Here is a 25354-nt window from a genome sequence, read left to right as displayed (position 1 = left end):
AGAAACAATTTCTAAATCATGTGTCAAATGATTTCTCTCATGTGGCTTCAACTTCTTGGAAGCATTAATTATAAAATTCTAGTGATACATCATAACACATCCCAATCCCCTCAATGTGACATCATTGAATACTTGAAATCCCTCTATACTTGATGGAATAGTTAGAATGGGAGCAGATGTCAAACAATTCTACAACTTCTAAAAGCTTGCCTCATAATGAGACGTCCATATGAAAGCCAATAATTTTTTAGTTAGTCTCATCAGAGGTGAAGAAATATGAGAATGTTTTTCTTGTAATAACTAGGCATAAATAGAAGGCTACGTACTCTAGATATGGTAGTAGGTCTCCACTAATTTGTAATAATCTGAACTTTTTGAGGATGCACAAAAATACCAACACTATTCACCACATGCCTTAAAAATGAGATGGTCTTTAGCTAGAATTTATACTTCAAATATTTTTCAAAAAATTGATAATGCATATGTATCCTATAATAATCCTTAGATGTGTTGCATTATCTTTTTCATAAGATGAATAAAAAAATATTTTTTATAAATACAATAACAAATTGATCAAAATACTTTTTGAATACTCTATGCATTAGATCCATGAATATTGTAATCACATTAGCCACCCCAAAAGGTAAGACTAAGAACTCAACCTAAAAGGTATGAATACTACAAATGCTAAATGTAGTATTTATCACATTATTCTCTCTTGCCTTCACCTAATATTATCCATACCATGAATTAATCTGGTAAAAAATAGAAGATCTTACAAGTTAGTAAAATAAAGCATCAATCCTTGGTAGATGATATTTTCTCTTATTATAACCTTATTCAACTCCATGTAATTTATTTATATGTGCATCATACTATTCTTCTTCTTTACAAATAGAATACGTGCTCCCCACAAAGACACACTAGGAAAAACAAACCCTCTATCAACTAACTCATGAAACTAAACTTCCAACTCTTAAGGATCCTTAGGCGCCATCCTATATGAAGTCTTATATGTTTGAGCAAAACCTGAGAACACATGAATATAATTCAATCTCCCTATCATATGGTAAACTCTTTAGTTCCTTAGGAAATACATAAAAAAAAAAAAATCCAGTACCACGAAGACATCAGACAAGGATCTAGTGTTTACACTCCTATCCCGAATAGATGCTAGAAATATAATGGAACCCTCTCTTCATAGCTTACCAACAAATTTAGTAGATATCAAACATGAGATAACTCTTTTAATTCCCTAGAATAAATAACTCTCCCACCCAAAAATAATATAACTCCCTTTTTCAAATAATTAATTTGTGCTTCATATCTAGTCAACCCATCCATACCCTGACTTACAACTCAGAGATAGAAAATAAAATCAAACTAGATCTCCACTTTTTGCTAGATATTTTAATATCATAAAAACACACTCTATTAATAACTATAACATCCATAGTTGGCAAAATAATATATAGGAAAAAAGGAAATAACATGAAAGGAAAGTATTATAAATCAAAATACCACTCATAAATAAAAGAGTGACTAGATCCAAAATGAAATAAAATGCAACATGACATGTCAAAAATATAGGCCATATCTATATACACATATAGAGCATCTTTATACTCAATCTGAGTCAAACTATATACATGTGTCTGAATTGAAGCTAGAGAAATAGGACTAAAAGGATATCTTTGACCACTCCTAGATGGTGTCCTTACTATAGAACCTACCATAGATATATAGCTGTTACCTAGACTAGAAGATCCCTTAGAAAACATGTGAGGTGGAACTATATACAATCTTTCCATTGGTCTAACAAAGCTCTCAAACCAAGACTTAGAACATAAGTCAAGTCCTTCTTGTAGACACTCAACTACCTTAAGTCTAGTTTGATCACACCTAAATCATTATCTCGTCATCCTATAGCACTAACCAAAATATCTCTTACCATAACTAATGCACACAAGTTATCCACTAACAACATCACCAAAACTTTCCATATTATTGCCACCCAAAATTGACACAATGAATCCACCTCTCTTGGAATCTCTATGTCCAAACTTTGCTCCTCTTTCTAAAACATCTACTACTAGATTCCTCATTGCATAATCTTTTACTATTAGTAGCCCATCATTGTTAAGTAGTCAACAGGTCATTTTTGATCATTTGGTCTCTCTCCACTAACATATAAAATCTGTAATGTAAAATGGAACCAATGACTATCTAAGACTATCTTGGAGCCCTCTCATAAATCTGTAGCACTTTTCCTCGGAAGTTCTAATTAATTATAGAGCATACTTAGCTAAGGCAATAAACTCTTACTCATCTTATATGACTTTCCTGCTCCATTGGACAAGCCTTAGAATGGTATCTTGTATTTTCTTCCATGTTGAAGGGCATACAAAACACACCCAAAAAAAATTATGAACTGCTCAAAATTAGGGAGTTTAGCCTCCCCTAAAACTTCTCCGTCTGCTGGGCTAACCACCAATGCTCAGCCTTCTCATATAATAAAAGATAACTAACGATACCTTCATCTTAGGAAGACACTATATTCCATCAACGGTCTTTTTTAACCTCATCAACCACCTCATCAACCAATCTTCTAAGGCTTCAAACTCTAAAACATCTATTAGTTCCTATCAATATAATTATTTTTGATAGAGAAAATCATGCTCCAAGCGTCTCCCATTAGGTGGGCCACTAAACTACCAAATTATGAAATAATATTAGATAGAAGAAGTAGTACTCTATATTGATGTTGCTTGATTGGCGCTCTGCCCATGTTTCATATCAGTACCTAGCAGATCCATCAAATACCCATATAGAACACACAGTTGAGAAGATAAAACTTGAAAATAAATAAAACTAAATGTTTAAACATTACCTAAAAATATCTCACTCCACTGTAGATTATTTTATAGCTCTATATTATAATCAGTCCCCCCTAAGCCATTATTTTGATACTAAAGAGGGATTATCACAACTCCACCTAATATGACCCATAGATAGGCAGTTTATTCCATATTAAATTGGGCATGCCAACCCAAGACCTAAGTTTTGGGGGCTTCTCATGTATCCTTTATTAATTTATTTACAATAACAAAGCTTCTAATTAACTTTGTAAATAGAATAAAATAAATTAATCTATAAAATTCCATTTATTTTATCAAAATATATATACAACGTTAATATTATAATTCATTGCTACATAGACCCAAAATAAAGAAATAAAATAAATAGTATAACTATACAAAATTAGAGAAATGCTTAATTAGGCTCACACATAACAGATCTTGAACAAAGCTACTAAATGTTCATCTGGTTATATTGTATGAATCTAAGGAAATCTAATGTGTATAGGAAGTTTTGTTATGGTATTAAATTCATAAGGAGTCATAAGAGCCTAAATTTTTTAATATCTCATAAGTAGAATAAATGTGACCCAACATAACTCAATAGGTCAGAACCACCAATATAAATTTTTAGTAATTTATTGATTAAGAATTTAACTGAATGTAAATGCAATTCATAAGAAATCTATTATATTGAGTATAAAATTAATTATACTTAGCTATAATAAAATAGATTGTATATTTAAAGTAAATAAACACGCACTTCAAATATTAGAGTAAAAAGTAACAGAATTCCTTTTGGCCCTTATACCTCTCATTAGAAATAAATAACAAAACTTAGGCCCTTATGACTCCCGATAATGGCACATTAAAAAAAGAGACCCTTATAACTATGAAGACCAAGAACATATGAGATATTAAAAAATTTAGGCTCTTATGACTCATGAATTTAATACCATAACAAAACTTCCTATACACATTAGATTTCCTTAGATTCATACAATATAAGCAGATGATTACATATATCATTGTAATTTACTACATGAAGAAGTAAATAAAATAACTTATAGAATTTTATAGTGATAAATTAGTAGCCTATTATTACAACAATTGAGTAGAAATTCAACATATAAGAAACTCACAAAATTACTGAGAATTATTCAGAATATTAGCTTAAAACTTTAAGTGTGCTAGAGCATTCTTTTTTGAGATTAGAATTTTTTTTTCTAAATATGTAAAATAACACAATTTTTGAACTATCCAACAATTTTTTTTTTCAAAAAAAATACCTAAATGTCTAGAATTACCATATTTACAACATATAAAAAATTACACAATGAAAGTTATACAGGTACATAGTTATCCTAATTTTCCCTTAAAAAATTAAATCAAGAAAATCCCAAAACTTTTATATTTTTGAAAACTAAGATAGTTGGAACATCACCTACCTCAATCCGAGAAACTTTCAGAACTGTCCTTCTATCTATATAGTTGGATACCTCAAAATAAGAAAATGGATTTAAAATAGTGTAAAATATTTTATTAAAAATTTTTACCTAGGACAATGGCACTCAATCTTGCAGACCACAACATTCCCTATAGAAGAGCACAACACCGCAATGCCACCACCTGTGTTGTAGCTCCTGAATTAATTTGGAAAAATGATAGAGAGCTCAAAACCATGGTACTGCCAATGCCGGTTCCATAGTGCCTTACGAGAAAAATTTTAGATTTTAAATCATACATACAGACCTCTAAGACCCACTCTAGAATAATTTTAGACATTCACATCCATACATAATATTTCCAAACACATGCTAAGTGGTTTAATTTATAGAAATTTAGCGAGTTACCTCTTTAAAACTAAGTGAAGATAATTAGAATTATGTATTATTTTTGTGGGTGTTATGGTCTGCACATTTTGTTTTGATGTGATAGGCTGATTTAGTGGATAACTAAACACATGCATGTACAAGAGATTATTTGACTGCATGGAGTATCAATGGTGATGGTTTTTGATAGAAATAAAAAACAAACATTTAAAAAGATCCAGGAACTAATTACATTTTAGGATGACTTTTCATTTGTAGAATGAAAAACATTTTGAAAGGACTATTTAGGTAGTAAAAGATCTTTTAAGATTATGTGTTCTATTTTTTTTTTAAAGTTGGGAGGATCATATTCCTCTGATCGAATTCACCTACAATAATAATTTTTTAGTTAAGCATGGGTATGATCTCTTATTAAGCTTTGTATAATAATAACTGTAGAACCTCACTCTCATGGATAAAAATGTGTGAAAAGAGTTTGGTTGTATAGCCTTAATTGATGATGCTATAACCTTAATTGACGATGCTACTAAAAAGATCTATTTGATCAGAGATATTTTAGAAGTAATGCAGGAAAGGTAGACACAATATTGTTATATAAAGCACCAAGTTGTGGAGTTCCATGTTAGAGGTTTTATATATGTAAATATCATATAGATGAAAGGCATAAGCAGGTTTAGAAAGGAAGGAAAGATGAGTTCAATTTATGTCAAACCATTTGAAATAATTTAAATGATTAGAAAGTCTTCCTATAAGTTATAGGTGCAAAAGCACGTGTCTGATATTCATAGTGTATTTCACATGTCATATCTAAGGAAATGGGTATTTGATTCTAAGAATCAAGTATCTACATATGAGGTTGAGGTATGTTCGAATCTACGCTATAGAGAGGAACCAGAAAAGATTCAGGCATATGATGTTAAAAGACTAAGGAATAAACAACTTCATATGATCAAGGTCTAGCTGAGGCACATGACAAAAAGAATAGCAACTTGGGAGAAGGAATCTCAAATGATACAATCGTACACTTATTTATTTAACTAATATAAGTTTTAAATATTGAGGACACAATATTTTTGAGGAGGGGAGGATTGTAATACCCAGTGAAGCAGTACACAATTATACTTGTTATGACCTCATATAATAAGGGTAACCCATTGAAATTTATGCATTTGTACCTCTTACATGTATTTGTGAGTGTTCATAATGCTTGTGGTTGTCTAAATTTTTTTAGGTAGGTCCCAAGGGTCTCTATACATGATGGTAAATCTAATATTTTGTCATTAGGAGTGCCATGACATTGTGGTGGCAATGCAATGGCATTGAGCTCTCAAATTTGATTTATTGTATTTTGATTTGGACTTGCATGATGACATTGCTACTTGAAGCTTTATAGTGCTCGGTTAAAATTTGATAAAAAGATTAAATCCACTTCTTTTTTATTTTAATTAAATCCCCTTAAGAAGTCATTTAGAAAGAGAGAAAGTAGTTTTGGCGACTTCAATCCATTTTTGATTATTGAACTATTTTGAAAGTTATTCGGATCGAGGTAGATTACATTATGCCTATCTCAATTTAAAAAAAAAAAATTGAATTTTTCTAATTTCAATTATAAATTTATATCTTAGAAATTTGGATAACTTTACCCTAGCTAAATTTTACCGTGTTACTTTTTTGATATTGTATATAAAACTATTTTGCATATTTAAGATTTTTTTTAGAAAATTTATGCAAGATAAATAAAAAATGTGCCTTTTTATCCAATTAAAAAATAATTATGATCCCCAAAAATAATATTGTGGTATAATTAAAGCTTCAAAATAATATTATGAATAATCTATGGTAATATGGCGAAACTCTAAATTTGTAAAATTTTGTTCAATAGATGAATATGTTTCATACTAGTAAAGCTTTAATTGAATTGTTAAAATTAGTTTATTTATATTTTCTACTGCAATGAAATAATATATGTAAAGATTCACTTGAATTGTGTGATTATGAAGAGATCTAATGTGAGAGGAAGATCTATTATATTGAAGACACAGAGAGTCATAAGGGCCTAAATTGAAAGTATTAGATGCGCCAAGAAGGGGGTGAATTGATGCTTTTAAAAAATAAACTTAAGCAAGGGTAATAATTTTTTGGATTTTTCAAAACACTTAAAATTAGGCAATTTTAATTTTTGTATGCAGAAGCTAACAAATTAAAAATGCCTTGAAAAATAGTGATGATGTAATTTTAATTATCATAATAGAACATAGATCTCAGAAATTTATCAAGCAGTTATAACTAATATGAAGTGCAAAAAGTATAATATAGAAAGTAAAATCAGAATGAACATACCACATTTTATGGTGGTTCGGTCAAACTTTGACCTACATCAACTTCCCGAAGTCATCCACTCAAAGTATTGCACTAACACAAAGTGACTCTCCTTTCTCTCCCTCAGCAAGGTGGAGAAACCCTTACAAACCTCTCTTGCACCAACCCAATTCAGCAAAGAACCAAAACTCATTTTACAGGAACAGAACCTTGATTCCTTTTTTGCCCTCCTAGAGAATGTAGAGAACCTCGAGGACTGACAAAGAAGCCTCTCCCCCAAAAGATCTCCCACAAGATTCACTAAGGCCAGAGAAGGAGAAAGCATATAGCTAGCCCGAAGCAACCGTGTGATTCCCATCACACTCCTCCTTCACACTCAAGCTCACCTTCTCCTTCCTCTCATAAACCCTGATTTTGTTTAGAAGCCCCCTCCGAGAGTTCCTTCCTTAGCCATGTTCTTCTCTTCACAACTATATAAAAATAGGTTAAAGAAATTGTTTTATAATAGGCTTCAAGAAACCCTAAAAATTCAAGTTTGCCTTCACTATTTGTACAATATGATCCAAGTTCATATAGTATAATAAATTCAAAACTAGTCCCCTCTAGTACGAAGGAGAACAAACAGTTCATAATTTTTTAACATATCATACAGTACGATCTAGAGATTGTCCAATACAATCTATTACATTTCCTCTGTTCGTACGGGATGAATCATGGGACGATCAAAGTCATCTCTGTTAATCATCCTGGACTGTGTACTTCATACAATATGATTAGTTAATTTCAAGCAGTTTGTCCAATGAGATATTAATATCATACTATACGATTAGAACAAAAATCATGGTTCCATTTGGTACGCTCTATGGGACAATCAAATTTTGTCTCTATTATTTATATAGTATGATATGGAACATACAGTATGAATCAAAAATCATTAATAAACCAAAATTTAATTTTCTAATTATTGGGGTTAATTTTAGCAAGATTTCAAATGGCAGTATAGTATGATTATAATCATACAGTATGAATATTTCAAAACTCAAAATTCAAAATATTACTTAAATTAATCTAGAGGTTAGGGTTTTTAGAACAAAATAAATCATACAATATAATCTAGATGATACAATATAATTAGTTCATAAAAACTAATGTTTAAATTAGTTTTTAAGTCTATTCCTAGATAATAGATTATATAGTACGAACAAAAATCATACAATATAATTTATCTCTAAAAATTTTTAATTAAAAAAAAAAAAAACTTCCCCTGTGTGTGTGTGTACATGGTCAACCAATTTATGGCCAGAATCAAAAAATGAAAAATAAAAATATAATACAAATTACAAATTCTTTTATATCCTATTCTTCCGAGTTTTAAGTCTTCAATAGTCTTGAGTGGGGTGTATTTTACCTAAAATGTTAGTGCTCACAAACAAAAATAACATCTAAAATATTTAAGGAAGAAGTAATAATTCAGTCAAAATTATCTTTGATCATCAGAAGCACATACTAGGGATCCTGGATTGTAATAATCTCATCCTTTTTGATGATATCAAATAATATAAGTTGATAGGTAAGATAAGTATTATTTCTTCCTTAGCCCCTCCTCACTAGATGATGGATTTTAAAAATTTGGGCGGCTATAAAGAAATTTTTTAATTTAATTTTTGTTTTTAATTTTTTTTTTCTTAAGATGACAAAAAAAGGAATACAAAACATAAACAAATGATTATATTAAAAAAAATAAAACATATTATTAACAAAACATACATCTTCTCCCCCTTTTGACATCATCAAAAAGAGGAGTACCACATAACCAAAAGAAATAAAATAGTACAACTATAAGAAAAAAATAGAGCTAATAAAGACTACTCGAAAGGTGGATCCTGGTCAGGTGGTGATGGCCAAAATAATGAATGGATGGAGGCAAGTTATTGATCTATCAAGGAAAATTATTTGCCAAACCAATGCATATCTTCCTCATGACATCATTATTATTGTTCCATATGGTAGTCCAGTCGAGTTTCAAGTCATTTGAGCTGTTAAACTATATCATCCTAAGGATAGGCAGGGTAGGCAGGTGTAGGTAGTGGTATTAATAGTGGTGGTCCTCCTGCATGAGCAGTGTCCACTTCTTCATCAAAATTTGGCTCAGCATGCTCTTACTCCAGAAGGAAAAGAATATGGAAGGAGGCATCCGTATAAAATAAAGGAAGATTATTAGGTGGAATAGGAAAGTTGAGTTGGTATTTGGTGTCGAGGATGTACCCTATAATATATCCTAAGGAAATGTTTTATTTACATTAGGCACTTGGATGTCGAATAGTGGTCATGTAATGGATGTAATCTTGAATAATTTGATCTTCATCAAATTTGGTAGCTGACATGATTAAATAAGTGACTACAGATAGAAGTGGGGTTATGTTCATTCGATCCCCAGCTTGGGTATAATGAATGTTTGAAGGATGTGATGGATGATACTATCATTCTGAGTTAGAGATTGGACAAGGGGTATGTGTTATTTGAGGCCACATGCCTAAGCAGCAGATTAATGGAAGTCCAGTCAAACTCATTTGAGATCAGAGATTTAGGATGAGGTTCTTGGGTAGAGAGTCCTATGTATTCTATTAGATCTTCCTTAGTGATTTCTACATTTTGTTTATGGAAAAACAAAGTCAAGGTGGTGCATTCTAAATTTATCATAAGGTTTGCTAGGAACTCATATAGCAGCTCACAGTTAAAGAGGAAGGCTAGGGTAATAAGAAACTAGAGAGTGATGGAGGAAAAAAGGTTCATAACCTTGAAGTTCAAGGCTAGTTGGTTTAACATGCGAGATGGGGAGATCTTTGCCTCTTTGAACTTATGGTAGGTATCTTCATTTGAGACATAGATAAACCGCTCGTTGCAATAATGAGAGGAGGAGGGGCTCCCCTGGATCAGTCTACCGTATTTGCTTCCACTGACCATTAGAAATAAATTTTGAGAGGATGGGAGTTTGAAGGAAGGAAGTTGAGTGAGTTGAATCAAGTAAGCCTTCATATTTATAGACATTATAACCAATCATACAGTACAAATACATTTATACAATATAATTAGAGCAATAATTTTGTCTGGATGTCTTGTCAACAAAGGTAGTCAAATCGTACAATACGATTAGTATCGTACTGAACGATCTTAAGGAACTTCATTCATCTCGAGGAGTCATTGGTAAGACCTTTGATGACAAGTATCGTATAGTACTAATGGGTGTTTGTATAGTATGAAGTGCAATTATTATCATACCGGCTGAGTTAAATTCGTCTCAATCTAGTTTGACACGTGTATCTTACCGTATAAAGAGGTGTATCATATAATATGAATGTCAATAATTTCATACCAAATGGATTCAATTCCTTAATGGTTGGTGACACATGGATCATACAGTATGAGTACTAGTTTGTATAGTATGAGTAGTGGTTCATATAATACAATGTGTATATCAGTGAGCTAATGTGGACCATTGATTAAACAAAGGGTTGTTATCTGTGTATTTGTGAAGATCATACAATACGACTGTGAATCATAACATATGATAGGAACAAAAAGTTAAGAATTTTAGAGATTCAATGAGATGTGTGTGTGATGATAAAGAAATATCTTAAACCAAAGAAAAATTATAAATGTTTTTCTAAATTTTTAACATAAATGACAAACAACATACATAATAACTATTTTTTATTTAATTTAATGAACAACAACAACTAAACTAAAATGAGTACACGAACAAACATATGTAAGTTCAAAACATATATGATATATTGTTTGCAAATAGAATATATTTTATGTTATTATTTTTATTTTTTTAGTTTAAGCATGAATATCTATAACACCTAGTTTTGTCCTCAAGGTGCTAAAGGTGTCATAGGCTAGTAGTTTTATGTATATGTCTGCCAATTGATCTCCTATAGCTATATGATGCAACTATATATTTTCCTATGCTACATGATCTTTTATGAAGTGATGCCTAATATCTATATATTTTTTTGAGGGAGTGTTGAGTCGATTTTTGGATATGTAGATTGCACTAGTGTTATCACACTTTATTGGGATGGTTCCTATAGGTAGTCCAAGATCTAAGAGTTATTATTTTAACCATAAAACTTGAGCAACACAACTCCCTACTTCTATATATTCTACTTCAACTACTAAAAGGGATGTTGAATTTTATTTTCTCTTGGACTAGGAAACTAAGGATTGTCCTATAAACTGATAAGTTTTAGAATTGCTTTTCTTATCTAACCTACATTAAAAAAAATCATAATCTGAATATCGTATGATTTCAAAAGATGCATTGTGTCTAAAATGCCATTTTCCTAAGTTTAAGGTTTTTGGTAGTTATCTAAGGATTCTCTTGACAACAGTTAAGTGAGATTCTTTTGGGTCAACCTTAAATATGGCACAAAGACATACACTAAACATTATGTGTAGGCTACTGCAATCAAATAGAGAAGAGATCTAATTATTCCCTTATATTTTTTTTGATCTACTCTTTTTACATTTAGATCTTTATCGAATTGAATAGTGGAGCTCATGAAAGTGTTCATAACCTTAGCATTGTCCATTTAATAATTTTTAAAAATATCCTTGATGTACTTAGATTGGTTAAGGAATGTTCCATCATCAATCTATTTCTTACTAAATTCAAGGAGATAATTAAATTCTCCCATTATGTTCATTTCAAACTTGTCACTCATTATTTTGGAGAATTCATTATATAGGTTTTTATCTGAAGATCCAAATAAGATATCATATACATAAATCTGGACAATGAGTATCTCATTTCCTAACCTTTTTAGGAAGAGGGTAATGTCTACACTACCCTTAACAAAGCCTGTATCTAGAAGAAAGGTGCTCAATCTTTCATACCAATCTCTAGGTGCTTACTTTAACCCATATAATACCTTTTTTTTAATTTCAAAACATGGTTTGGAAATTAGGAATTCTCAAATTTATGGGGTTTCTCAACATAAACATCCTCTTTGATTACCCCATTTAGAAAGGCACTCTTAACATCAATTTAATATAATTTAAAACCCTTGAAGTCGACAAAGGCTAACAACACTCTTATGTCTTCTAGATAACTATTAGGGCAAAGGTTTCCTCAAAGTTATTCCCTTAATTTGGTTATACCTCTTAGCTAATAGTCTGACCTTATTTCAAACTACTATTCTAGAGTCATTCATCTTATTTTTGAAGACCCACATTTTTTCAACCACACTTTGCTCCTTAGGTCTCTTGAGTAATTCCCACACAACATTCCTAACAAATTAGTTTAGCTCCTCTTGCATTGTTAGGATATAGAATTCATCTCATAAGGCATGATCTATATTGTTGGGTTTTATCATAGAAGTAGAATGACTAACCTCCTTCTTATGTCCAAGCCTACTTCTTACACCTTCAAATTTTTTTATGTAATAGTTTGTAGGATGACTAGAAGAATATCTTCAATCTCTAGGCAGTTGTTCCTATGGTTCTATCCTATCTCCTATGGCAATGGTTTCTATCCCTTGAATGACCTCAACTTCTTCTTATTCTTCTTCTTCAAGTTTAGGTTCAGAGGACTTATCTAATTCATCAAATACTATATGGGTAGACTCTTCTACTATTAGGGTTCTCTTATTGAAGATTCTATAGGCTTTTCTTATATATGAATAACCTAACAAGATGCTTTTATAAGATTTAGGATCAAATTTTCCTAAGGATAACTTAATATTGATTAAGATAAAGCATTTACATCAAGAAATATATAAGTGGGAAAGATTGAGTGTCCAACCCTTAAGAAGTTCATAGGGTGTCTTATTAAGTTTGGACCTAACATTCACCATATTTACAACATAACTACCAGTATTCACTACTTATGCCCAAAAATATATAGGGAGAGTGTATTTAGCTAACATTGTCATAGTAGCTTCAACTAATATTCTATTCTTTCTCTTAGATATTCCATTATGCTGAGGGGTTCTAGGGGCAAAGAAGTTATGTTCTATTCCTATCTCTTGACAAAAGGATTCGAACCTATCATTTTCAAATTCTCCACCATAATCACTATAGATTATTGAGATTTTACATCCTCATTTTTTTTGAATCTAGGTGGAGAAGGTTTAAAATTCCTAAAATGACTCACTCTTATGTGCTATGAATCTTACCCAAGTGAATCTAGACAAGTCATCTACTATTACAAATCCATAAGTCTTCTCTCCTAGGCTGACTGTACTAACTAGTCTAAATAGGTCCATATGAAGAATTTATAGTGGCATAGAGGTGTCGATATCTTTGATTGAATAAAATAATGATTTTATTTATTTTTCTAGTTGCCATTTTTCATTTGTTATCCATAAACCCTAAATCTCTCTCCCTCTCTCTTTCCATTCCTCTATTTCTTCTCTTTTTCTCCCACTCTTTCTCTCTCTCTCTCTCTTTCCATTCCTGTATTGCTTCTCTCTCTCTCCCTCTCTCTCTCTCTATTACTCTATTGCTTCTCTCTCTCTCTCTATTAATCTATTGCTTCTCTCTCTATCTCTCTCTCTATTTCCATTCCTATATTGCTTCTCTCTCTCTCTCTCTCTCTCTCTCTCTTTTTCTCTCACGGAATGGAATATTTTCTTTCACGGGTTCAGCCATAGCTTCCTGATTTTCAGCAATAGTCTAAATAGGTCCATATGAAGAATTTATAGTGGCATAGGTGGTCCTTAGTGAAGTTTAACTTAGATATGCCTCTAGCTAGATTTTCATGAGCGATATTCCTAAGTGTTTTCATGCTCGCATGGCATAATCACCTATGCCATAGCCAAGAATCATCTATTATTATTTTTAAACACAAGAAATTTGAGAAATCAATATAATTCAAGTTTAACATGTAAACATCGATCATTCATTCGTTTTCCTTCTAACATAAGTTTATCAACTATGCTAATCATGTATTTGTTAGAAAAAAATTTATATCCAAGCCTTTATTGCATAGTTAACTAATGCTTAATAAATTATGCTTTAAACCATCAAGTTATAAAACATTTTCAATCATAAGGTGTTTAGAGTTTTCAATTGTACTTAACCCACCACTTTCCTATTGGTGTATCTTTTAATGTCCCCTTGCCTCCTAACCTGGACTCCAATGTGATGAATTGCTTCATATCACTAATCATATGCCTCGAGCAGCCACTATCATGGTACCACATGCTCTCACTAGGCCTTTTGAGGGAGCACCCTTATAATGTCATTCAAAGGTTAGTTTTTGGAATCCAAGTGAGTTTGGATTCCACCTTATGCTTGAATGAATGACATGTATGTATGTTATGCAATGATGAATGCAATTTAGGCCTCCACACTAAATGTGTTCTATAGTGGATGGTGCAAGTGCGGGGTATGTGTCCTAACATGCCACACGAGTAATACCTAACACCATGAAATGGGTTCACTAACCTATGTGTGTGATTGTGCCTCTTTCTAAGTTTATGTGATGCATACTATGTTGAGGAGTTGCACTATTAAGCCATTGAAAGTGGTGGTTTATTACTTTCTAGAGTAGTAATTTTTGCTTGTAAATATTTATTTGTATGTTCATAGCTTGCCACTTTCACTTTTAATGCATGCTCACTTCTATCTAATTTACATGCAAGTTCATCTAAATCCTTAAATGCTTTTTCCAACTCAATAAGTGATATTTTCAAGGAATTATATGCATCAGATAAATCCATATGCTTAGTATTTAATGCAAAAAACTTATGTAATAAATCCAGATGATCATTATCTAAAATAAAGTGATCGATAATTAAACTATCATGCTCTTTTTGCAAAGTAGAAAATTCAGTATTAAGACTAGCATGCATTTTCTTAAGCTTCCTATATGAATCATGAATATTTTTTAGAAATAATATATGTAATTTATCATAGGAGAGTTGACATACCTCATCTTGATCAGATTGAGGTAGAGTTGGCCCAAAATATAATCATTAGCCATTAGACTCATATTTTTTATCTCATCCTCTACTTCTTTTACTGATGATTTTGAGGTAGAGTTGGTCTAAAAGTTTTTCTGTGTCTTTTGCTTGCCCCTTTCGTACTTTAGTTTCTCTTCACCCTTTTCTTTAATTGGGTTGTCTTTAGATTTGGCCAGTCAACTCGAAGGTGTCCCAGCTTCATGCACTCAAAGTAAATTGTATTAGACAAAAATTTAGTAGATTTATGACCTTTACCTTTGCTCTAGTTGTTTTTGATAATTTTTTGTTTTCTTTTCAAAAAACTCCTGAACTAGCATGTCATCAAGGCTATTTCATCATCCTCATCTTCTAAAGAGTTAGTACTATCAGAAGCATTTGCTTTTAATGCCACAGTTCTCTCCTTTTCTTTTCTTTTGCATAATTAAGCCTTTAACTCTCCCCTTGCTCGTAGGTAATGAGTTATTCAAGTAAATTGTCAATTGAGTAAATATTTAAATCTTTTGATTCAGTAATTATAGTTATTTTTGCATCTTAGGAGATATGAAAATAACACAGAATCTTATTGACCGTTTCAGAATTAGATATTTCTCTACTTGGTAAATGCAAGGATGTTACTATCTAGGTGAACCTACTGTATATTTTAGACACAATCTCGCTAGGTCTCAAGCAAAAAAGTTTGTAGCCATGTAAAAGAATGTTTAGCCTAGACTATTTCACTTTATTAGTTCCCTCATAGGTGATACACAACATATCATAAATCTCTTTTCCAATTGTGCATGTAGAAACTCGCATATAGTCTTCAGATTTTAAATAACAAAATAAACAATTCAAACACTTAGCATTCAACTGCACAAGCTCTCCATCCTCATTGCTTTGTTCATTAAAGGGATTATTAATTTTAACACCATTAATAATATATGATGGAAATGAGTAACCGGTTTGAATCATATGCCAAATTCTATAATCTAAAGATTGTAGAAATGTGGACATGCAAATTTTTCAAAAATCAACTGGGATTATTTCAAATAAAGGTGGATAGGTTATTGAATAAGCCTCCACAGTGTTATGATTACCAAAATGTGTTATAGATAATTTATCTCAAGATTTTCTAAAACATTATGTTTATGACACTATCTGATACCACTTGAAAGTATGAAATATGCCAAGAGGGGGGTGAGTTAGTGCTTTTAAAAAATAATCCTAAGTAAGAGTGCTAATTTTTTGGATTTTTCAAAATACTTAAAAATAAGCTATTTTAATTTTTGTATGCAGAAGCTAACAAATTAAAAATGTCTTGAAAAATGGCAATGATGTAATTTCAATTATCATAATAGAACATATATCTTAGAAATTTATCAAGCAGTTTTAGCTAAGATGAAGTGCAAAAAGTAAAACGTAGAAAGTAAAATGAAAATGAACACATCAAATTTTATAGTGATTCGATCAAACCATGACCTACATCCAGTCCCTAGAATCCTCCACTATGAGTATTGCATTAACACCAAGTGACTTTCCTTTTGCTCCCTAAGTAAGGTGGATAAGCCCTTACAAATATCTCTTTAACTAACCTTGTGCGGTAGAGAACCAAAACTTCTTTTACAGGAGAACCTTGATTATTTTTTCTTCCTCCTGGAGACGGCAGAGAACCTGGAGGATTGATTAAGAATCCTCTCTCCCTGAAGAGTTCCCACAAGACTCACCAAATGTCATAAGAAGAGCAAGCGTGCAACTAGCCCGGAGCAAATGTGTGATTTCCCTCACACTCTTCTCACATGCTCAAGCTCACATTCTCCTTCGTCTCACAAACTCTAATTTTCTTCAAAAGCTCCCTCTTAGAGTTTCTTCCTTATCCACGTTCCTCTCTTCACAACTATATACAAATAGGTTAAAGAATTACTTTTATAATAGGCTTAAAAAAACCCTAAAAATTCAAGTTAGCCATCACTGTTCGTACTGTACGATCTAAGTTCGTATAGTATGATCAGTTCAAAACTAGTCCCGTCCAATACAAAGGAGAACAAAAGTTCACAATTTTTCAACATATCTTACAATACAATCTAGAGGTCATCAAATACGATCTATTATATTTCCTTAAACCAAACCATCCACCATTCATCTCCACCACTATTACAACACTTAAACAAGAATTTATAATTAAAGACTTTGGTCCTATTTTACTCTTCGTTGGAATTCAAATAAACCACACACCCACCTACTTTCATCATCAATCCAAATATGCTCAATATATATTACATATCTTTGGAATGACAGAATGCAAACTATCTCCTTAACCAATTTCTATCAAAACTCAAATTACACTCGACAACAATCTAGAGGTCATTCAACATATCTTATTTCCGTTATCATTATATTTTAATCTAACTTTTATATTTATATTAAATTTTTATGTTGACATTGGGCATAATATAATAGAATAATTGACATGTTTAGACAATGTATTCTTATAATGTGAGCATAATTTTATAGCCCTATAACTATAACATGTTATGTTGTGCTTGGAAGGAATGAGGTCAGCTTGATACTATACATCTGAAGTACTTAGGAGGTATAATGGCCTGATAATCTATATGTGAAGAATTTGGGAGGTATAAGGACTTTATAATGAATATATGAAATACTTGAGGGGTGTAAGAGTTTGAGGGGAAATTGATGTGATGTATTTTATTTTAGTTATCATTATATTATAATCTAACTTTTATATTTATATTAAATCTCTATGTTGAAATTGGGCTTAATATAATAGAATAATTGTCATGTTTAGAAAATGTATTAGTATAATGTGAGCATAATTATTATAGCTCTATAACTATAGCATGTTATATTGTTTCTATAATGGTAATAAAATAGATTGTTTATTATTGTCTTTTTAATATATTAAAAATTTAAGTACGTTTTGGATAATCTATTAAGCGGTTGATGACCATTCCTATTTTATCTTCATACATAAATTTCAAGACATGGAACGAAAAAGGAATAAGTTGAGATAAAAGTGAAAGATTCACATTTATATGTATGACTTTTGTTATTTGACATTTCTACAATCATGGTGATATTATATGATGATAGATAGTGATGGATGTACAATGATTTTAAAGATATTTATGGTGGTGTATAATGAAAGTTATTAGTATATATGAAAACAAAGGAAGATAAAAATTCCTTTCAATTAAATATAAGGTGTTATTTGTCAAGTATCCAACATGATATAACCCATTAGGCACATGAGTTATGTCGTTTTGGGTCAATGATAGGAGCATCATCTTTCAGGGCGTCATAAAGCACCCTCAACCAAAATTCTAAATACTCCACCAACAGTGATATAGAAAAAGCACATTGTTCATTAAGTAAACAAGTCGATGTTGAACCTTTATTTTGAGCTTTTTTTTAACAAGATGAATACAAAGAGAGCCTTATTCACATGTTTTTAGCTCTTTATTGGCCATATATATATATATATATTAGTGTGTGTGTGTGTTTTAGTCATTTAGTAGATAATTTGAATGACTCTTTTTTGTTTGGCTTATTATTTATTTATTTTCATTTGTTCAAAATCGGGTTTTATTTCGTTCGATCTCTAACGAGCCGAATACTCAATTGGGACTAACAAGATCATGCAACAAGCTCACTCTATCCTTCTCATTCTCATTAGAAGACTCAGTAAAAGTTTATTTAAAATCGAAGATTTGAATCAATCAAACCAGCAATAACAGATTTTTTGAATTTTGCATTAAACTTGCAACTTATTACGCAAAATAGAAATCCTATATATGTATATATAACCAGTAATTGCGCACTTGAGAAATAAGAATTCCGGATACTTTATCCACTGCATATTCTCTTGCTATTTAAGCGCTTAGCCATCTCACCTTCGAAACCATATAACTCTTTAGAGTATCTATATAAGAAGTAGATAAGAGATTCCTTCTTGCCTTTTCCTTTCTTATGTTTGACATTAAAGGAAAGTAAACTACAGAATTAAAACAAGGACATCAAATCGCTCAACTCTTCTTCCTTCCCCTCCTCCATAGTTGTTCTATTCATCCACTATGGCTTCAAGCTCCAACAAAGAAGAAGACATGGCTATCGACTCCTCGAACCTGTCCATCTGCGTTGAGAGGAAGCCCTCGGAGTCGCGTTTAGCTGAGCTCGGCATCAAGTCTTGGCCAAAGTAAGCTTTGTCTATTCCTCCTCTCATCACTGTCTGTTCTCATCTCTCTCTCTCTCTCTCTCTCTCTCTGTGCGTGTTTGTGTAAGAAAGAGAGAGAGATCTGGTTATTTTGATGTGTATTTCATCAATATGATAAACTATTTGTTCTTCTTGCTGTAGATGGGGTTGTCCTCCAGGCAAGTTTCCTCTCAAGTTTGATGCGAAGGAGACATGTTATCTTCTAAAGGGGAAAGTAAAGGCCTACATCAAAGGATCCTCTGAGTTTGTGGAGTTCGGATCTGGAGATCTTGTGTTCTTTCCCAAGGGCTTAAGTTGTACATGGGATGTTTCTGTTGCTGTCGACAAGCACTATAAGTTTGATTCTGCATAGCTTTCTTCTCCTTCAATTACTCTTCTTCTACTTCTTTTTCCTCTTCTTCTTCTTCTTATTTCATGGCTTTTGTATTTCTTCTTTATGGAATGGAGTGAATATTGTTCTTTGTTTTTCTTCTCCCTCTTTGGCTCTAGAAATCTCTTTGCCATTAATAAATTACCTTTCACGGGTTGCGGCTGTAAATGTATTAAATAAGGAGGCGTTCTGGTTTGGAAAGTGCTCTCGTTCTGATTTGTCAGTCAACAATCATCCCACGGTCAAAGAGAGCTTGTTCAAAGTATCTTATTTATTGCTTTGAAAGCTCCCATGAATGCTACTTTTGACCATTAACTTATTTAGAAAATAAAAGAAATATCTTCTTTGCGCTTCTAATAGTCCAAAAACGTTACAGTATTGATGGGTAGATAAATTAGGCCATTTATGTGTGTGGATATATATATATTTTAATTTTGGATGCCCACATTTGTCAATAATAAATAATAGTGTTATGGTAAACTTAAGTTTTGTGAGAGAGTGAGTTTTGCTAAGATAAAGTATGGGGTAGTAATGGGTATTGAAATATATTCATTGTAGTGTGAATGAGTTTAATATTTTAGAGTTGTACATTAATCTCTCATGCATGCACACAAATAAATTGCAAGCATCATATGGGAGATTGGAGGATTTTTTTAAATTACAAATTCAAAAGAAAAAAAAATTGTTGTGGACCGATAAATTCGTTGGGTAGGAAGTGAGAGTTTTTCATCTTAGCAATGAACGAATATCCAATACATTAATAGATAGTTGAGAGAACAATAGAACATTAGAAAATTTGTTACGTGAAAATTTTAAAAAGTGAAAAAGCATGAAGCTTTGTAGGTGAGAAGATTCCATTATGCACCCGCCCCTTAACTTGGAGACGATGAAATTACAATAGTTTGGAGAGTTAGTCAGACGTCATATGGTTATTTAAGAGTTTGTAATGACTGTGGTCGGATGACGGAGGTCGATTGTTTGGTAGCAGCAAGTAAGAGAAGATTCTGCAATAGTTGGCAACAAAACTGAGGTCCGGTGGTAGTCGGGCGGTCAATCAGAGGTTCAGCGTCGATTGGTGGTTGGGCAAAGGTCTAGTGGAGGCCAGTGGTGGTTGGGCGGAGGTGTGACGGTGGTCGGTAGTTTAGTGGAGGTCCGAAAACAAGTGACGGGCAAGCAAAGTTCTGGTAGCAAAGTGGATGTCTGGCAATGGCTGGTCGGAGGTTTGATGGTGGTTGGCAGCCTGCTAGAGGTTTGACGGAGCTTGGCAATCAGGAGGAGGTCCGATAGTGGTCAATTGATAAAAGTTTGCATGTGGTGGAACTCTAGAAACCTCAAAGGAATATGAAGAAGATCTCGCACAAATTAGGAGTGCTCCATCGGACAACTCATATTGATTTCCTTGATCATATAACATTCATTTCACATTTAATTGCCTTAATAATTTAATAATTAAGTTATCTTAGCTCGTCGAGCTACTCAATTCGACCATAAGCATTATATATTTAGATATCATTTGGTCATCCAATTAATACTCTAAAACTTCCCAATACGCTTTAAGCCTTTGATTTGAGCCTATTTGTTGCAACTTGGGCTTTCGAGTTTATGATTTTAATTATAACAAATATTATTTATTATCTCTTTATTTCTCCAAATATTTGTAGAGCATATTTGTTTGTATTAACTAATATTTCAGGTACACCATGCACCATTCTTTCAAGATTCAGGAGTCAAAATTGGGTAGAATAGGTTATGTTAAATAAGTCTATAATTTTCTTTTATTTATTTTTTATTTCTTGCATTAAGTCATGTAATGATGTATATCAGTATGGTGACCATGCAGACACACACAAGAGGAACAAAAATGTTTTTTTTAATATTTTAAAGTTTTTATACATCATATTATATGATATGGATCGTACTGTACGATTCAGTATCGCATAAATTAATTAAAATATTTTATTTTTCTAGGGAAAATATTTTTTAATATAACTAATCATACAATATAAACACCACATCATACTGGATGATATATTATAATTAGAAAGCCTATCGTCCATTAAATTAGGGAAAATTTTGAATTTAAAAAACTTGTTCTAATCGTATTGTATAAATCTAATCGTATTGTACAATGTTTGAAATATTTTCTAATTTAATTATATGATTAATCAATCAAATCTATTTGATATTGATATTGTGATCATACTATACAATCAACAGAGACAATTTTGGTCGCCTCATGATTCATCCAAGATGAATTCATTTCGGATGAACTAATTGTATTATATAATCGGTCATTCATACTAATGAACATATAATACTAAAAGGAAGATTAAACTATTCGTACTAAAGATCGTACTAGAACATTCTGCAATTGTGTTGTATGATCCTTAACGATTGAGATGATTTTTTAGGATTTTTTAAGCCCTCTATTTAAGCTTTCTAAAAAGATATTGTAAGTGTCTTTGGCATGCATTAAGTCTCCATTCTTCTGGAGAAAACTTGAAGAGAGATCCTTGAATAGGAGAGAGAGGAAAGGGTGGAGTTTGAGAGGGAGAAGAACCTTGTAGGATTCAAAGGAGTGTGGAGGTGTTTTCACATGGTTACTCTGGCAAGCTTTCACCTTAGTACATTCAAATTCAAGGTTTGTCTTGAGAGATATTTTGGAAAGAATAAGATCTCTTTGGTGTCAAAGGACCCGACTACTCCACCGCATCGGGGAAGGTGAAAGCGAGTCAATGTTCTTTTCTTGTGAATAGATTTGTGGTTCTCTGTCATCTCCTTAGGGGAGAAAAAGGATTATAGTGTTCTATTGCACTAGGTCTATAGAAAAGATTTTGTAAGGGATTCTCAGCTTAGTTGTGGGGGTCAAATGAGAGTCATTAAAAGTTTAGTGCAATACCTAGAGTGGCTGACTCTAGGGAGTGGATGTAGATCAGGTTGACTGAGCCACTATAAATATGTGGTGTGATTATTCTATATTTTATTTTTTTGCACTTTATTTTTCTAATTTATTTTTGTGATAATTGTCTGGTTGAAATATCTGATTTTTTGTTATTATGAAATTATTTTGCTTTCACATCAAGGAATAAAATTATCTATTTTTTAGATGTTGAAAAATCTTTAAAAAGGAGAATTTTTCTTTTTGTTTAAAAAAGTCTTTGAAAGTTCGTGTTGATTGTTAGACCTTATTGAATTATCCCAATGCTAAGTAAGAGGGGGGTGAATTGGTAAATGTAAAAAATTTCTTAAATTTTTGAAAACTATTTATAAAAATTTTAGCAATGATAATTGACTATGCAATTTTTTAGATATGATTATCTTAAAATATTTTTTAACCACAAAACTTTAAAGCAAAAAAAATAAAGAAAAAATAAAAGTGAATAAAAGAATACCAAATTTATAGTGGTTTGGTCCAAATTAGACTTACATCCACTATCTGGAGACTCATTCTCCAAGCATTGCACTAAATCAGAGCGACTCTCATTTTTCCCCCAAAGCAAGACAAAGAAGCCCTTACAAACTCTCTTCCACCAACCTAGTGCGATAGAGTACCAATGCCTTTTACGCCCTCCAAGTGCTGGCAGTGCATCGTCATGTATCTTTTCACCCTCCTAGTAAAGGTAGAGATCAATCACGTTCTTTTTCACCCTATTGGTGAAGAAAGAGAATCATCACGTACTTTTTCACCCTCATGGTGAAGGCAGAGAATCGTCACATCTTTTTCACCATCCTAGTGAAGGAAGATAACTTAGACACAATGTCGAAGATTTTCTCTCAAACTAGAGGATATGGGCAGAAATTTGAAGAAGACAAAGAGATTCTCGCTTTTAGCAACCTTGTGAATCCCTTAAAAATCCATATCACTTGATCTCTCACACTTTACTCTCACAATCTATCCCAAATACTCACACCCAATGGCCACTCTTAAGTGAAAATTATAGATAAGGTCTTTAGTGTCATTTTTTAAGACTTCTTATATAGTCAACACAAGAAAAATTGTCCAAAAAATTGAAAATTACAAGTGAACTAACTTTAGATCATACAGTACGATCATGAATCGTTTGTACAAAAAGTTCAAAAATCTTAGTATGATCATGTACGAACCTTATTTCGTACACTATTAGTCATCTATTCAAACTGACATCGTACTATACGAACAATTCAAAACTAAATGTGTTCGTTTGGTATGAGATGGTATGAACCTTATTTCATATGCTGTCACTCATTTGTATGAACTAACACCATATAGTATGAATAGTTAATACAAATCATGCTTTATCTGGTATAATTATGGATGAACCTAATTTTGTACTCTATCAGTCTCTTATGTACAAACTAACTTCATACAATATGGACAATACAAAAACAAACTAATTCATTTGGGATGAACTGGTACGCATCCAATTTTGTACAATGTCAGTCATCTATACGAACTAACTTCGTATATTATAAATAGTTAAAAAAATATAATCCATGATTTACTTAACTGCATTTAGGAGGAAAAATATGACAAATCGAACAGTATGATTCGAAGTCATGCAGTATGATTAGTTTTAAAATTTTAAGTTTTAACACTTTCCCCTTGTGTGTGTGCATGATTACTCAATTACAATCACACTCTCTTAGGCTCAAGAAAATAAAAAATAAAAAATAAATAATAAACAACAACAACAACATCAAGCCTTTATCCCACTACGTGGGGTCGGCTACATGAATCCTTTTTCTCCATTGTGTCCTATTAAAAGTCAAAAAATAAATAATAAAGATTTACATAATTTATTACATGAAATCCTAACCAAGATTCATGAGTAACAGATTTTATATAAAAGGCATTAGAATATTTAACATAATTTAAATTAAGCATGTAAACATTATTTACCCAATCTCCATGCAACACGTTAACTCCATTTTTTCTTATAATGCAACTTGTAGGCAAAAAAATTATATTGACCCTCTTATCACAAAGCTAACTAATACTTAGCAAATTATGTTTTAATACTTCTACCAATAAGATATTTTCAATCAAAAAATTCTTCATGTTACCAATCATACTTGATCCTACCTAGTGGTGTTATCTTCAAGTATCACTTTGCCTCCAGTATTGACCTCCAGTAATATAAATTGATTTGTATCTCCAATTATATATTTTTAAAATCTATTATCCAAGTAGCAAATGCTCTCACAAGGGCTTGTATGAGAGCGTTTCTAAAAAAATATCAAATATTAGACTTGAGAACTTAAATAAATTTGGGTTAACCTCTTGAAAATAATAACAGATGCATGTTTGATATGCTGTGATTGATGTATCTTAGATCTCCACACTAAATGTGTCTTACTATTAATAGTGCAAGTGTAGGTAATATGCGCTAACATGCCACATGAAAAATATTTAACACCAGGAAAATGATTTACTGATCTATATGAGTTATAATATCTTTTTCTAGGTTTTGAAATTATATGCTTTTGGTCAGCATTATAAAATTGTTCAAGTATGGGAGCTGACTTATTTTCCTTAAAATCTTTCAATTTTATTTGAAGTTATGAGTTTGTATTTTTAAAATTTTAATTTTCAATCTTCTAATCATGTTCCCTTTGATCAGATTCACCCATAAAAACTTTAAATTATTTTCAAGCTCACTAAGATCTGGGTGAATAAGTTACAAAAAATTGTTTCATATTTAAAAAACCTTTTTAAGATTTTTGAAGAAAGTTAAACCACTAATCCTGAAACATACAGTTGTTTAAAGAAATAATTACCATAGATGATTTTTTAACAACAACATTATAAATGCAGT

At 31.7% G+C, this 25354-nt stretch overlaps 1 protein-coding gene across 1 annotated transcript; it reads left to right on the top strand.

The window, feature by feature from the left end:
• Nucleotides 1–18864: 18864 nt before the first annotated feature.
• LOC110096904 lies at nucleotides 18865–19760 on the top strand. Its single transcript, XM_020823054.2, has 2 exons — nucleotides 18865–19171; nucleotides 19331–19760. Exons 1-2 carry the CDS (start codon nucleotides 19050–19052, stop codon nucleotides 19539–19541), a joined length of 333 nt encoding a protein of 110 aa, XP_020678713.1. The 5' UTR covers nucleotides 18865–19049; the 3' UTR covers nucleotides 19542–19760.
• Nucleotides 19761–25354: the final 5594 nt, after the last annotated feature.

Source organism: Dendrobium catenatum, unplaced genomic scaffold (assembly GCF_001605985.2).
Source record: "Dendrobium catenatum unplaced genomic scaffold, ASM160598v2 fragScaff_scaffold_35, whole genome shotgun sequence".
Classification (NCBI taxonomy): Eukaryota; Viridiplantae; Streptophyta; class Magnoliopsida; order Asparagales; family Orchidaceae; genus Dendrobium; species Dendrobium catenatum.
Note: the sequence above shows the minus strand (reverse complement) of the source record. Positions and strands in the feature narration are given on the sequence as shown.

Bases quoted from the DNA above. Each gene is read 5' to 3' on its own strand.
- LOC110096904 (XM_020823054.2), top strand. From the start codon at position 19,050: ATGGCTTCAAGCTCCAACAAAGAAGAAGACATGGCTATCGACTCCTCG. The intron at 19,172-19,330 runs GTAAGCTTTGTC...TTCTTGCTGTAG, and splicing joins GGCATCAAGTCTTGGCCAAA to ATGGGGTTGTCCTCCAGGCA.